At 34.5% G+C, this 17381-nt stretch overlaps 1 protein-coding gene across 2 annotated transcripts; it reads right to left on the bottom strand.

Moving 5' to 3' along the window:
* Positions 1-7698: 7698 nt before the first annotated feature.
* On the bottom strand, positions 7699-13820 carry LOC140856505 (probable nucleoside diphosphate kinase 5). Of its 2 annotated transcripts, XM_073253969.1 has the most exons (5): positions 13585-13820; positions 11620-11844; positions 10384-10491; positions 9427-9536; positions 7699-8259 (listed from the first exon to the last, which is right to left on the bottom strand). In XM_073253969.1, the coding sequence occupies exons 1-5, from the start codon at positions 13680-13682 to the stop codon at positions 8234-8236; spliced, it is 567 nt and encodes a 188-aa protein (XP_073110070.1). In that variant the 5' UTR covers positions 13683-13820; the 3' UTR covers positions 7699-8233. The 2 variants fall into 2 exon arrangements, with proteins under 2 accessions (XP_073110070.1, XP_073110071.1); XM_073253970.1 differs by lacking the exon at positions 10384-10491.
* Between the last annotated feature and the right edge of the window lie 3561 nt (positions 13821-17381).

Below are 17381 nucleotides of genomic sequence, written 5' to 3'. Positions count from 1 at the left end.
AATTTTTTTTTTAGTTCAGGATCTCCTGGTATACATAATCTGTTCCCAAAATAAAGAGTTTCATCTGTATGGAGTCTAAACTCAGTTCGTAACCCTTTCTTCATGTCCTTCTTAATTTGACAAAAATGAATATCACTTTGTTGGGCCACTTTTATCTGTTCGATCAATACTGATTGTACCATTAAATTTGCTAACACATTCTTAACATCAGTACAAGTCACTTCAATTTGTAAATCTTCAAGATCCCTGATAATTTGTTGCTGAAAGGATAGCAGAGTCATCACATTCGCTGAAGACTTCCTACTAAGTGCATCTGCCACCACATTAGCTTTTTCAGGATGATATTTAATATTTAGATCATAATCTTTTAATAGTTCAAGCCACCTTCTTTGCCTCATGTTCAGCTCTTTTTGAGTAAATAAGTATTTCAAGCTTTTATGATCAGTAAAGATTTCACATGATTCTCCATATAAATAGTGTTGCCAATCTTTAAGGCAAAAATAATAGCTGCTAACTCCAGATCATGGGTCAGATAATTCTGCTCATAGGCTTTTAGTTGTCGAGAAACATAAGCTATGACCTTATCATTCTGCATCAACACACAACCTAATCCTTTCTTAGAAGCATCACTATAAATGACAAATCCTCATTCATTAGATGATAGAGTAAGAACTGGGGCAGATATCAATCGTTGCTTCAGATCTTGAAAACTCTGCTCACATTCACTGCTCCATTCAAATTTTATTCATTTCTGAGTTAAGCGAGTCAGAGGAATTGCAATTTGAGAAAATCCTTTGACGAATCTTCTATAATAACCAGCCAAGCCTAAGAAGCTTCTAACTTTCGTCACATTAGTCGGACGAGGCCAATTTACCACGGCTTCTATCTTCTTTGGATCGACTGAGATTCTTTCCTTAGATATTACATGGTCGAGGAAGACAACACTATCCAACCAGAATTCATACTTGCTAAGCTTGGCGACGAGCTTCTCTTTTCTCAAGGTCTGAAACACGATCCTCAAATGTTCTCATGTTCTTCTATATTTTTGAATACACTAGGATATTATCAATAAAAACAACAACGAATTGATCCAGATACGGCTTGAAAATCCTGTTCATCATATCCATAAAAGCAGCCGGTGCATTGGTTAGTCCAAAAGGCATTACTAAAAATTCATAATGGCCATACCTGGTTCTAAATGCAATCTTAGGTACATCTTTATCTCTAATTCTTAGTTGATGATAGCCTGATCGTAAGTCAATTTTGGAGAAAACTTGAGCACCCTGAAGTTGATCAAATAAGTCATCTATTCGAGGAAAAGGATATTTATTCTTTATGGTTACCTTGTTCAACTCCCGATAGTCAATGCATAATCGCATGCTCCCATCTTTCTTTCTCACAAATAACACAGGAGCTCCCCAAGGTGATGTACTTGGTCGGACAAACTTTTTATTCAAAAGTTCTTGCAGTTGATCCTTTAATTCTCATAATTCTACGGGAGCCATCTGATAAGGAGGTTTCGAAATAGGTCCGGTTCCTGGGGTGATATCAATTTTAAATTCAACTTCACGCTCTGGGGGCAATCCGGGTAGTTCATCTGGAAAAATATCAGAAAATTTCTTGACAATTGGGATATCATCCAACTTTATCTTTTCTTCTCGACGTCTATTACATGGGCCAAAAATGCTTTGCATCCTTTCCTTAAAGCTTTTCTTGCGTTCATGATTGAGATAATACCCAAAGATTGTTTGGATTCCATATTATGAACTTCGCCTTGAAAGAAGAATTGTGGTTCATTCGAAATTTGAAATACCACTCTTTTTTCAAAACAATCAATATGTGCATGGTATGAAGATAACCAGTTCATCCCAAGAATAACGTCAAAATCATACATATTTAGCTGAATCAAATCTGCTACTAATTCTTTTTCTTCTATTTGGATTATGCAATTCTTGAAAATAATGTCAGCAACAATAATATTTTTAAAAGGTGTGCTAACATATAATGGTTCATTTAGTTTTTCAGGCACACAATTCAAAGAAGTAGCAAACTTGAGAGATATAAAAGAGTGTGAAGAGCCAGAATCGAATAACACACGAGCATAAATAGAATTGACTGGGATAATACCTGTCACCACTTGATCATTTGCATTGGCCTCCTGCTGGTTTAAAGTAAACACTCGTGCATTTCCTTTTTATTTTTGATCAACTGGTTTGTTAGGTCTAGAGTCATCTCTTTTCTTATTTGGGCAATCACGAGCCATATGTCCTTTCTCACCACATAAGAAGCATGCTCCAATCCTCTTGAGACAAGGTCCATTGTGATTTTTTTCACAGTAGGAGCAGGATGAAGATTCTTTCTTCTTATCAGAGTTATTATTTTTAAAATTTTTCTGCTGATCCTTTAGATTTTCTACTGATCTCGGTCTCTTCTTATCTCCTCTTTCTAGTTCTGCTCTTTTCAATTCAGATTCCACTTTCAAAGCTCGCTTCAGTACGTCCTTGTAGTTATTGAAAATATGAGAAGACAGACGAGATCGAATTCCATATCTTAGACCTTGTTCGAATCTATTAGCTTTACTCCTTTCGAATTTCATAAGCTGGGGGCAGAAGCGGCCTAGCTCATTAAATTTGTTAGTATATTCTAGCACCGTCATATCATCCTTTTGCTTTAAGGCTAGAAACTCATTTTCTTTTACCAATCTCATTGTCCCCGAAAAGTACTGATCATAAAATATCTCTTTGAATTCTTCCCAAGTGAGCTGATCATCATTGTTCCCATAGGCAGCTTTTATTGCAGTCCACCAAAACTCGACATTTCTTTTAACATAGGAACGGCTAATCGGACCTTCACATTCTCAGAATATTGCAGGGCATCAAACATCTTTTCCATCTCTCGAATCCATGTCTTTGCAGCCATAGGATCAGATCCACCCTCAAATAGAGGTGGGTTGAGCCTTCTGAATCTCTCGTAGTATGACTCCATAGATAATGTCGGTCGAGGAGGAGTCTGTGCCTGCTGCTGGATAAGCTGAGCCACCACTTGACATACACCAGCAATGTTCACCTGTATGGCCGGTGCGTCAGGAGCCCGCTCAACTGGTTGATTGTCAGCTCCTCGCGACGTCAGTCTTGCTCCTCTTGCTCCTCTTGTCCTAGCGGTCATATTTGCCAAAGTCTCACCCTCCCTATCGCTCATCGCTTCCTATTCAAATGCCAATCATTATTACGTTATTTTATAACAGAGTTACAGTACAGTTAATAATTTAAGTCAGAGTCTAACTATGCGTAACCTAACTACTCACTGTTAGGTTTTAAGTTCTACCCTTAATTAAACCTATTGCTCTGATACCATAAAATGTCACGTCCCAAACCCGGGACATAACACGGCCATGCTACCGAGGGATGGACCCACGATAACACGAAGCCAAAATTTATCTTCTTAAATATAATAACAGGTGTATCACAAATAAATGTAATAATAAAGTTTAATTCAAATATTTAATTAAACCAAAACTGGTTCAGAGCATCTAAATTCAAAGATAAAATAATCCAAGTCTTAAAATTCATAATGACTACAATCCATAAATATAAACTGAATTCCTATAGCAAAATTTCTAAACTTGCTTTGCTAATCCCCAAGCCTGGATTCTCTTTCCTTCGGTCCTAGCCTTATTTCTCTGTACATGAAAAAGAAAATAAAAAGAATATGAGCTACACTAGCTCAGTAAGTAGACTTCCGCTTTCTTACCGGATCAAGCATAAGTTTTCTATGATAATGCATCATTTAGCAAATAACAATTATTGTAAAAATAAATATTTCATAGAGTATATAATAAAACAAGTTATAAGCTCATCATGCATGCATAAATCATGTATATTTCGTAATTATGAATCGTAAATCATTTTCATCATGTATTCATGTCATGTTTCAAAACATTGCTTACAGACATTCGTACTAAGGTCACTACTATACCCGTGACAGGGTCATGTTTCTTAATCGACAGAGTTCTTAATTCATGTGCCAACTTTATACCCGCTGGCAGGACCATATTTCATGTGGATGCTAGCTCCGGATGTCGACCTTCCCGAAGAGATTCATTCATAGCTATCTGAGAGCCTTTGAAATTATTTTATCTTTTCTTAAAACATAGATATACATAAATAAAAAAAATAATGAAATTCATGCTTCATAATCATGCTATTTTTATAAGACATATTCATGAAATCAATGCTCATAATAAAACATGCTTTTTCATATCACATGTGCCGATTCTTATTTTATGAAAAATTATGATTTTATCAATAGCAATTCTTTACATAAAAGTATGATCATTTAAAAATAAATAAGGAGCATAAAATCCACTTACCTCGATCGTCCGAGACCTTTTAATCTTCCTTAAAAGAATCGGACAATCCTATTTAAAATATTAAATCATCAATAAATTTTATTTCATATATTTAATAAAATTACAATATAAAGAAATGACCGATTTGGTGATCAGTCCACTAAATCTCTTCCTTCGGCTCTAAACCGATCTAAGGTCATAGGTCCCTAGGTCCCTAGGAGTGGAGAAGATAGCCTAATAAGGGATTCATAGGATTTCTTAGAGAGAGAATTTTTTTTAGAGAAAGTAGAGAGAGAAAGTATCCAATTCTAGAGAGAAAAAGACTTTAGAGAGGGATGAGAGAAACTTTCTCTTTTTTTTTATTTTTATTTATATATATTTTTCTTTTCTTTTCTTTTTCTTCTTTTCTTTTCTTTATTATTATTATTATTATTATTATATGATTATATATTTTTCTTTTTCTTTTCTTTTTCTTCTTCTTCTTCTTCTTCTTTTCTTTTTCTTTTTCTTTTCTTTTTCTTTTTCTTTTTCTTTTTTCTTTTCCTTTTCTTTTTCTTTTTCTTTTCTTTTTCTTTTCTTTTTCTTTTTCTTTTCTTTTTCCCCCCGTGGCCTTCTTTGGCCGGAATAGGGGACCTAGAGGTCCCCATTCCCTACATCGGCCGTTCACGGCCACCCCTTGCCCGGCGGTGGCCGGCGGCAAGGGCGGCCTTCCTCCGAGTTCGGAGGGTCCGTACCGGCGGTCGGTGGTGGCCGTCGGTGTCGGAAAATCGGAGAAAAGAAGAGGCCGGACAGAGGTTCTCTTTTCCAACAAAATCCGGCGACACCTGTCGCCGGCAATCGTGCCCACAGGCACTGGAAAGAAGGGAGAGAAGAGAGGAAGAGGAAGGAGACCTTATCACAACCTCCGATGACCCCCATCGGCGTGAAATCGCGGAGAACACAGGTCGAGGAGTCGCGGCTTCAAACAAAAAAATCGGAGAAAAACTCCGGCAATCGTCGGTGACTGATTGATCTATCCTTAGAGGAGAGGAGGGGGTTCTTATAGAGCTCGTCCTAGGATCTTTTAATGGCCCTAGGACTCCAATTCTTGATCGGAATCGAGGAAGAGGAAGACTCCGATCGGGAGTCTTCCTCCCTGCTCTGTTTTTTTTTTTTTTGGTTTACTGGGCTTAGTGGGCCGGGTTTTCACAAATATGTCTTATGAAAATAGCATGATTATGAAGCATGAATTTTATTATTTTTCTGTCTATGTATATGTATACTTTAAGAAAAAGATATAATGATTTCAAAGGCTCTCAGATGGCTATGAATGAATTTCTTCAAGAAGATCGACATCCGGAGCTAGCATCCACACGAAACATGATCCTGCCAACGGGTATAAAGTTGGCACATAAATTAAGAACTCTGTCGATTAAGAAACATAGCCCTGTCATGGGTACAATAGTGACCTTAGCACGAATATCTGTGAGCAATGTTTTGAAACATGACATGAATACATGATGAAAATGATTTACGATTCATGATTGTGAAATATACACGATTTTTGTATGCATGATGAGTTTATAACTTGTTTTGTTATATGCTCTATAAAATATTTATTTTATATTATCTGTTATTTTCTAAATATTGCATTATCATAAAAAACTTATGCTTGATCCGATAAGGAAGCGCAAGTTCTACTTACTGGGCTAGTGTAGCTCATATTCTTTTTATTTTCTTTTTGTTTGAACAGAGGAATAAGGTTTAGATCGGCAAAAAAGAATTCAGGTTTGAAGATCTGCATAGCAAGCTTGAAAATTTGGTAGTAGAAGTTTAGTTATTTTATAATCACGGATTTGTAGTTATTTATAACTATTGAGATTCAGGTTGGTACTTGCTTTTGGATTTAGATGCTCTAAACCAATATTGGTTCGATTATTTGATTAATAATGAAATTGAATCTTTTTATTTGACGGATTTTAGATGATTATGATGGATTGATTTCGTGTTATCGTAGGCTCCATCTCTCGATAGTATGGCCGTATTATGTCCCGGATTTGGGACGTGACAGCATGTCTTGATGTTCATCTACAATTATTCATAATTGAACTTAGGTGGCATACGAGAGATTTTTCTTTCTCAACCTGAATTCCTTGTTGCTATAGAGAGAACAACTGCAAGCTTCCTAATTAGTGTTCAGCAAGTAAATTTTAATCATTTATTTGAAGGTACCACAGCTGGAAAAAGGGCAGCAGCCAAATTGTTTTTGAAAAACTACCACACAGAAACAACTGTTACCAAACTAAAGCTTGATCATCATTTACTTTTCATTGTTTACATTTATTATTCTTTCCTTAAAGTCCAATAGCCTAGTACTCGGATTTTGTTTCATATAACAATTGGTTCACGTGCATGACGGTTGAGTCTCACATTAACCTAGTAAGAGTTGCCCAACCCTTGGACAATTATTAGGCATCACTACTTGTACACAAACACTTGAATTTCAAACAGTAATTGGACTGATCAACAAATCGTTCTGAAACTATCCATCTACCAAGTAGCATTAGTGATTTTGAACCATGGCCCTTCTACCAGGAACCTAGACTAACTATGTAGGCAAACCAAGATGATATCACAAAGCAAAACCATATTTAGAGTTCATCGGACAGTACCTAGCAACAGAGCACACAGAGCTTTCCTCTCCTTTGTGATAAATTCTGCATTATCTATTTATTACAAATAAAAAATATTATAAATAAAAAATATTATGATTTATCTTATTAGACCCATCCGGATGTAACACGCATTGAGATTTATTTTACATATTTTAATTGATCTGAATTCCAACTAAAGATAAACTTTAGATAAAGTGATAGAAATATATTTGATTGTTTGATAAAAGTTAATTCTACACAACCATCATGAATAAAATTCATTTTCTAGTTATTGTGACTGATTGAGATACTATTTTTTAAGGATGAGATACATTATAAAAGAACTTCTACGGACTTGATCTCCTATTCATATCCGAGAGCTTGTGAATTTTTCCTTGTCGAAGCACAGCTCGACGACAGCAAGGAACATCCAAGATTGATTCTTTTATGATTGCAGATGATTACAGATTGATTTGCTTAAGCTTGAACAACAATGACCGAAGATACTATTATTTCCGCATTCGAGATTAAATTTTTTTTCTACAGAAAAAACTGTGCTTGCCTCTATTTAAAAACTAATACACAAGAAGGGTAAAGATCAAAACTGCCAGCTTTCATATTTTAGCAGCACCTTAGTGGACCAAAACTCATACTTTAGCTGCCAACTTTCATAAGAACTAGAAACTTGCAATGCACAAAAGGAAGATGGCCATAATCTCATCCAATAGAAATAATTTTATTATCTATATAACTGAACGGAAAAGGGTATGCTCATTATTTTGCTACAGTCTCGTTACTTTGCTCTTATTAGGCTGAAGAGAGAGTACTAACTATCATAAGATCTTCACCCACAGGCCACACGATGCCACAAGCACCCTCACAATAGTGGAGACAAAATAGGCCTGCGCGCATGATAGATCCTGCTTATTGCGGTAATCGACCTTGAGTTGATTTGTGATGGTTTGGTGAACAATAATTTACTCTTACATGCTTTTGCAAGGCAAATGTAGGATCCAAGTATTACTTTAAAATGTACAACATTGAGCAATAAGTGGTATAAAATGGCTGACCAACTTAACTAGCCGCACATGGTGTGGGCGCCAGACAACTGACTCTCCACTATTAATTATCAGAAAGATAGCTGCCCATCTGCCATCCATCCGTAGGCTAAACCAACCTTCATGCCTGACAGAATTTTCTAAAGCCCATCATGCTTCACAACACCTACAGGATGAAGGAAAGCAGGCATCTTCTAAAGCTCGTCATGCTTCACAAAACCTGCAGGATGAAGGAAAGCAGGCAAACTTCAAAAGAAGTCTTGAGTTTTATTTCATCTTTTTGACCAGTCTTAAGACTGCCATGCCAGATGACATAGAGAATTTGTTGGAATGAAGACAGTTAAAACATTTTGTAGGACCATACAAATGACCACCAAAAGCAAAAAGGGATGGATGCAGGAAAGCTGTGCCAAGAATTTGTACATGACAACTCCAGAGATGCAAGTTATGCATGAAAATAGCCAATAATCATATCAATGAGAACATAATACCAATGAAAATTAAATCAATTTTTTAGGCCTTCTACCAAGGACTTGGGATTCTCCATATGAATAAGATATCTAAGGGTTTCTAGCTAAAATGATGGGATGGAAAGGCAGGTAAATATATAGGGAATGCCAACACTTTTTTCAACCTTCTGAGATTAGCATAATGAAACTGTTTCACATCTCAAACCCAAGAAGGGGCATGTCCTCAATTACTGGACAAAGATAAGCAGCATTTACGAATAAGCATGTACGACCAATGAAAAATTGATTATCTAAAAATCAAGCTGTTATCTTTATAAGCAACTCGAATACATTTTTCTTTACTATCTTAAATGATGAGAAAATTCAAAGTTTAGCACTAATACATACACCATAAATATGAAATCACACTTTGGCCTTATCTTGGCAAATCAGCATGTTAATCTATATGGCATAATTCATGAAAAAAATAGCATCGTGCATCTGCATATTCTGCTTGACAACATGGGCAACATTGGATTCAAATCTTTAGCAGATATTACATATCTAGTTTAAACACAAGATATTTATTTTTAAACCAGTTATTTCTCAACTATGATGCTTCCCCTTTTACCTAAATATTCCTTATGTGGCCCTTTCTAGCACAAGATGGAAGATTTTGACCACTAAAAACTATATCTCAAACAGATACATGACTCATGGAAACAGTTGCACTACCCATTATAAGTTAGTTATAAACCGATCATTTCCAGCAGAATCAGGTTAATAAATCTGATCCCATCAGTATGTAAATGTATGAGATTGATGCCTTTGTTAATACTCTCATAAATCTTTATTATAAATGGTGATAGAAGTGAGTAAGCAACGGCAACAACACATGAGGCATTAATGTATTTAATTAAACAAGCATAAAAACTAACCTGGTAAAATGTCTCCAAAGAAAAATGAAATTTCTCGTGCAGCAGATTGCGGAGAATCTGAACCATGAACACAGTTCTTTGCAGAATCCAGCCCACACATGGCTCTGATGCTGAAAAATGGAAGCAGAAAACTGAATGAGGAAGCTAAAATGGTGAAAACAGGATCATATAAGCCATGCTACAATTTAATGGTAAAGTTAAAATCATGGCTGCACAGTATGTTTATCTATTAAGGCGCAAAAATATGAATTTGGGATAATGCTGCTTGCAACAAGACTATTCTCTGATCACAAGTCACAATAGGGTTCCTTTTTTTTTTTTTTTTTAAGGTGAGAAAATGGCACAGAACAGAAGTGCTTCTACAGACAGGTAGCATGATTCCACAAGCTCAAAGTTGCTTATATTCATGCCAGCTATTGAACTAAACTCTAAAAGAGAATTCTAGGATGTCCAGAAAAGGAGATAGACATTTGAAGACCAAGATACCAAAGGTTCAGGAACACTAAGCACAGTAGGAAAAAGTTAGGAAGATCTGAACATGCCAGAACAGGAGATATTAGGAGGTCTTAAGTTTATAGGATTGGAAATAAAATACATTCTAAATCAAAAAGAAGTGAGATGCTTTTGTATAGATTGAGACTGATCACAAGATTAAATAAAGTCAGGAGCCTTTAAGTATAGGGGCTACCTTCAAAGTTCAAACAGGGTATTCTTTGAGAAGTCTTAGTCAGACTAAGAATACATTTAATTACAAAGTTAGAGATCCAGATACAACCTAATTCTGTATGTTGTATAATATCCATACATTTGCTCTGGTATAAACATGAGTTTCATTGAGCCTAAAAGGTGCAAGGTTTTCTTTATTTTCTTTTTTTTTTTCCTAACATCATTATTTTGTTTGTAGGGTCTAATTGACACTATCAAAACATCTAATTGCATAAGAAGAAATAATCTAACCTGTTAGGATGAGAAACTTTAGCTTTCCTTGAATCAGTTGGCCCAATCAAAGCACGCCAATCAGAGATGGCATTAGGCTTTTCAAGAACCATAATCAATACTGGGCCACTAAAAATTAACAGTCAGCAATGTAGACAAGCCATATACCATAACTAACAAGCAGGACATACTATTTATTGAATAGAAGAAGAAACATTAGAATAATGAGTTATGACAATCAGTACAGATGAAGCGTAATATACAGTGAGTGTCCTAGTGCAGAAGAAGCATAATATCATATCAGAAGACGTGATTGTCATGTTTTTAGTTACCTATAATGCAATTTAATAGACATTTACTTACAGGCTTTAGTATAAAATTGCAGTGAAATGGATAGAAGGATAACATGACAAGTGCAAGATTATACATAAGAAAACTCACTAATGATAGGCAACTAAAAAGATGATTATATACATGGTACTTCTAAAGTGAATGCTTGACGAAGAGAGTTCTGTCTGTAATCAAATGGAGTTAAGGGAAACATAGTAGCTTGAGTAAGCATGGATGACATTTTGCACACAAACTGCAGATTGCATCTAAAAAGTAAAAGGGGAAAGTACAACATATATAAAGAATAATATTGTCTTACAATGTTGAGTATTACAAATCTAAAAAGAAACTAAAAAGATGTAGTTTTTATTCTACAATTATATTTGTCAACTGATAAAAGCAGGGACAGCAAAATAATTGCAGTAGCATCAGTGTTGTTGAGAAGAGAAAGCACAAGGAAAGATTATCTTGTTTCACTAATCACAAGCAAACAAAAATTAAAAGCATTATGCTAAGCTAAGAATGAGCTATAGAAGAAGAACATTTTCATCAGGTTCAATTAAAGGTTGAAACATCAATCTGTCAGGTTGAATGCTTTTATTCTTGAAACCCACCAAAAGAGAAGTAAAAAGGAAAATCAGTAGTTAAGCATGTAGGTTAACTATATCAATGACTAAATCTTTTCATTATGAAAATAGATTACATTATTTGATCATCTATCACCTAGGCGCACCTATATGGAAACTAAGTTGGTCAGTCAGTGTACTGCTTTTCTAGAAGGCATTTACATTGGCTTCGTTTTCTAAGGCTTCCTGTCTTAAGTTGATATACATTTCTGAAATTTGTTTAAATGGAATGGTTGAACATGTCTAACTAAAAACAGTACATCAAACCTTGTGATATAGAAAAGAGAAGATAGTTTGATACCTTGTCATATACACAACAAGGTTTGGAAAGAAGCTTTTCTTGGAATGCTCAGCATAAAATTGCGTCACGTTTCCTGCATCAAGCCGAACCATCATCTCCCTGATGATATCAAATCCAGATTCCAAAATCACTTTCCTGATCTTGTCCGTGTAATTGAGCGATAAACCATCTGGTTTTATCATGGCCAGTGTTTTCTCCTTTTCCATAGCTGCATGGCTTGGAGACCTGAAGCCGTCATCAAAGATAGTATTACTGGTCAATATGGCCATCTTATTAGTTAAAGGTTGGTAAGATGAAAGCCGATTGAACCAGCAGCAGACAGAAGAAGTCTAAACTCCAAGAATACACCAAGAAAAAGAAAAAGACTAGTCTGTCATAAGCAATTAAAAACCGAATATCAAAAGACTAGTCTGTCATAAGGAATTAAAAGGTGAATATCAATGCCATAACAAAATAATACAGAAAAGATAGGATCCTAGCAACCAAACGATATCAATGAAAGGCTCCATAAACAAAGCAGATAGCATGGCAGCATAAATGTTCACACAGACAAGTATAAAACTGATACTTGCAACAAAGAATTCCTACAGGATGAAACACAAAGGAAAGGGAGGCTCCTGCAGCCCAAAAGGAAAAAGGCAGAAAGAACTTCAATAAATTCTATTGAAAGAAACCTAGATATAAATTCAAGGTTATAATATGGTACATCTCAACATAGAGAATCATCATACATACTGCAAGAACTTTTCACATCTATTTCATTTCATGATAGATGAGATTTTTAGAGGGGAGAAGAGAAGACTGTTAAGTTATCAACCAACAACATCGGATTACATGGAATTATAATACTTTTGGAACCTCCTAGACAAGAAAAAGACTTAACAACCTAAGATAAAAAAGTTCACATGTATCTAACCAGATTCTCAAAAAAGAATCCCTTAGACTATGTAGCTACCCTGAAAATCAGCAACGCTCAAAGCATCCAATTAAATTATAGAATGTGTTGTTTCATCCCAAAATGCAAAATTGGTTTCCAGTTCATGATCAAAAAGTGAGGTTTCAACTTTAACCTATACTGGTAAGGATTTATATCAAAGATGTCGTTATAATATTCACTGCTATCCCGGCAAACGGAAACCCAAGATTGAGGATGAGGATAATAAGAATATCGCGGCGCTTCATAAAGAAAAGTATATATGGAATCTTGAACTAATGAACATCACAAAATTGCAGAAAGTGAGACACCAAATTTCGCTAGAGAAAAATGATACAAACATATATGAACAAAAATTTCGCTAGAGAAAAATGATACAAACATATATGAACAAATAAAGGAAGCCCTGACATGGACTTCGAGAGGAAGGCAAAACGGAAGGCAGTTTTCGGAATTAATACAGTTGAAAATCATCAAACTTCGTGAAAAAACAAGATTTATCAGACTCGTCCAAGAATTAACGAAAATCTCTCATAACAGCACGAAATCTCAGGTAATAGTTTATAAGCAAAAGTCCGGCTATGTTTCTTGAACTATTGCTTCATAAATTAAAAAAAACTCATGATCTTCCCGAATAAGTAAGGAAAGACTAACCTAAATTAAAGGTAATATTCAAGAAGCCGCCAGAGATTCTTGGTCTACTAAAAATATCTCAGAAACAGGTAAAAAGACCGAAGTTGAACAGATACTCTTAATGATGAATTAAAACTTGAGATCGGAAAAATAGAAAGATTGCAAAAATCTAATTAACATCCAGTAAAACATACATTAGAATCAAGAAAAATCTATACATTGAGTTCGCTTGCCGAAATCTTGTCAAAAATTATAAGAACCTCGATGTAATTCAGCTAAAAATCCAGCGAAAAGAAGACAATCCGGAACAGAAAACGAGATCCGACGGATAGAAAAGGAAAGCCTAAATTTCTAAACAAGAAAACGGAAGGGTGTGATGAAACCCTAGCTTCGCTTACCCAGCGAAGAGAAAGAGGAGGACGAGGTGGAGAGCGGAAACCGAAATCTTTCTCATCGCAAGGACGCGGGAAACGACTAACTTCGCCGCCTCTCTCATCGCGAGGAGGCGGCAGGACGGAGGAAGAGGTTTCGCACGTGGGATGGAGTGATGGCCGCCGCCGCCGTCCACACGGAACGAGCCCTGTTTTCTCCGGTGAGTCCTGTTTATCCTCCACCATTGAAGCTTTATTTTTAATAAATATATATATTTTAAAGGTAAAACTATATCTTAAGGTAAAACCAAAGTAGCCAACTCAGAATTTAGCAGAGTTTTATGCTGGTTGGAATAAAATCAAAAGAGAATAATTTTTTAAAATTTATCATAAAACCCAAAGAGATGAATTTCAATCTCAATGATATGCTTATATGAACTTGATCAAAGATCATCTCGGATTCTTTGATTGGTTCGAGAAACATAACAAGCCAAAAGAAATTCAAAAAAGATCAATATGTTAGAAGGACTGGAAATTACTCCCGGTAAAGAAATCAAAAGCTGCAAAACCTTAGGGGAAACAAATACAAAAATCATGATTTAAAGAGAATAAAGGAAGAATCATTGAAAAGATTCATCCACCTCTAAAGGAAATAGAAATTTTAAAAGATGCAAGTGTCTTTGTCTTTGCATCTGCCCTCGAAGAGAAATCTGATCCCGTACAAACACTCAATGGAAAAGATGCAGAGAACATAATTAAACAAAACAACTTTATAAATTAAAATTAAAAATAATAGATGATTAATTAAATAAAATAAAAAATAAAATAAATGAAGGCTAATCTCAAATCAAATCTTAAAGCACAATCCCAATATTCAAACCATTTAAAGTATCTAAATATTGTGAACAAATTCAAAAAAAAAATTATAAAAAAATTTATAAAAAATTAAAAAATCTTGAAAAAATTCATTGTATTTTAGATAATCCATATAAAAAAAATTAATTTCTGTACTAGATCAAGATGAAGATAGTCAGGACCAGTCTACAAAATAATCTTAAAATAAAAGTAAAAATTCAACTCAAAATGAAGAGTCTATCACTGAGTCTAGTATACCTAACCTAGAGACCTTCAATCCAAGTCCAACTCAAAATGAAGGATTGGAACCTGAGTCTAGTACACTTGACTTAGAAACCTTCAATTCAAATTCAAAACTAAAATCAACCCAATCAAAAATTGGGCTATTTCTTCCAAACCCTATGATCTAGACTTTCAAACACCATTCTAACTTAGGCCCTCTATGCCAGATCTGGACTTCGAAGAAAAGCCTATAATTCAAAATCAATACTCAGCTACCACAATCTATGAATAGAAAATAGATGGCTTGTCTGAGTACAATATCCTTGAAGAAATGACTATGGTAGCCATGACATACAAAACCAAAGGTAGAGCACAAGATCATGCCATAGCCCAAGCCTTAATTGCTGGCTTCATGAGCCAGCTCAAAGGTTGGTGGAATTTTCATCTCACTGACAATGAAAAAACTCAAATTTTAATTGCTGCCAAAAAGACCTTAGATGGCCAAGTCATCAAAAATGAGTAAGATCAGGATATGCAAGATGCAGTTCCAACCTTAGTCTTTATAATAGCTAAATATTTTGTAGGTGATCCTGCAAAGTTTAGGGATAGATCATCTGAGATTTTATCAAACTTAAAATGCAAAAAACTTCAAGATTTCAAATGGTATAAGGACATCATCCTCACAAGAGTCCTTACCAAAGAATATTGTAACCAATCCTTCTAGAAAAAAAAGTTTCTAGTTGGATTGCCAACAATTTTCTCAGAAAAAATTAGCTCAAAACTTAAAAATCAAAATAATGATAAGATTTCATATGATCACTTGATATATGGAGATCTAATCAATATAGTCAATGAAAAAGGGCTGAATCTTTATATAGAGATTCAGCTCTAGTGACAACTCAAAAAGAAACAAATTAGTAGTAGAAAGGAGCTAGGCACCTTCTAGAAACAATTTGGAATGCATCCTTTAGCAAAATTAAAAAGACCCTCTAAAAGACACAAGGTTTGTAAGAAATGTGGCAAAAATAGATCAAAATCAAGACCTCTATGGAAACCACCTTAGAAACCTAGAAAACCTTATAAACCAAAATCATACAAAAATTTCTAATCACCAAAATCAAGATCAAAATCCTCTTTTAAAAAGAAAGGAAATTTTTCACCAAAAAAAAAAAACATCAATCAAAAATCCAGTCTACTATAGGTGTGGCAAGATCGGGCACTTTAGTCCAGACTGCAATATGAAATGAAAAATAAACAATCTAGAAATAGATGAATCAAATTTAATCAATTCGATCAAAAAGAATCTAAAAAATCTTTTGTTAAACTTAGATATAGAAACTTCTGATGACGAATCAGAATCTGGTTCAACCCAGACTTCAAGTTCATCTGATGGAAATATCTATGTAATAACAAAAGAATAAAACCTTCTCTTGGACTTTATTGATAAGGTTCAAGATGAAGAACTCAAAAAATAATATTTAATCCAATTAAAAGAATCCCTAACAAATGAAACTAAAGACAAGGAAGTTCAAATCTATACTTTAGGTAACATACTTAAAAGATTTGAAACTTCTCAAAAGAAAACAATAACTCTTCAAGACTTGCAAGAAGAAATAAATATCCTCAAAAGAAAAATAGCTGAAATAAAAACTCAGCTTCAAAACATCAAAAGAAAAGAAATTCTTCGAGAAACTGAAGAAGTAGGAACTTCAAGTTTTGTTGAGGCAATTTCTCAATTAATAATTCAAAAATAAAATATAGAAATCACTCTGCTAACAGATTATTTCAGGCTAGACATGATAGCCCTAATTGATTCTGGAGTAGATTTAAACTGCATCCAAGAGAGATTAATTCTCATAAAATTTTAAAAAAAAATAAAAGAAAGACTGAGTATAGCTAGTGGTCCAAGTTTCAAAATCAAATACAAATTAACAAGTGCACTAGTTTATAACAACGATGTGTGCATCCAAACTCCTTTCATTCTTGTCAAAGGCCTAAATCAATTAGTAATCCTAGGAACACCCTTCCTCAACATGATTAAACCTTTTTATATAGATGAAGAAAAAATCCAAGCCAAATTTTTAGGACAAGACTTAGCCTTCCAATTCATCAAACAATCCTTTTTCAAAATGATTCAATTGTTAGAAGACAATTTGATCAATCAAATCCAATCAAATCAATCCCTTTCTGCAAAAGACCAAAGGATTAAATCTTGAAAAAAAACTCAGGAAGTATTATTCCTGAACTCCAAGATATCATCCTTGATAAAATTCTCTAACCCAATGAAGTTAGAGATATCCTTAGGAACTCCATGAGTATCTCATAATGGATTGGTGTTGGCCAAAACTTAGTATCCCAAAAACTAATATCAATCCTTCTAAAGTTGTAATTAGAGCCATATATAAAGGATTAGTCAAATTAGCTACTGTTGATTGTGACTATCCCTTTGAGATATTCCCAAGTATTGTCTCCATGGTCCTAAAACAACTTGCAAAAGATTAAGCAAAAATAAATATAATAATTTATAATGGGATTGAGAAAAGAAAAAAAGTAGAAACTATTTATCATTTTCAAATCTATTATCTCACTCCATTTTCAGAAAAGGATTACGATCGTATTCTAAGAGTTGACCAATTCAGAATCAAACTCATCGAAGACTTTGATATGGAAGATTATATTTTAATCAACTATATTGATATCTTCTGGGAAGCCAAAAAGTTTAACATATTGGTTTTATCTTTAAAATC

Source organism: Elaeis guineensis, chromosome 3, assembly GCF_000442705.2.
Source record: "Elaeis guineensis isolate ETL-2024a chromosome 3, EG11, whole genome shotgun sequence".
Classification (NCBI taxonomy): domain Eukaryota; kingdom Viridiplantae; phylum Streptophyta; class Magnoliopsida; order Arecales; family Arecaceae; genus Elaeis; species Elaeis guineensis.
Note: the sequence above shows the minus strand (reverse complement) of the source record. Positions and strands in the feature narration are given on the sequence as shown.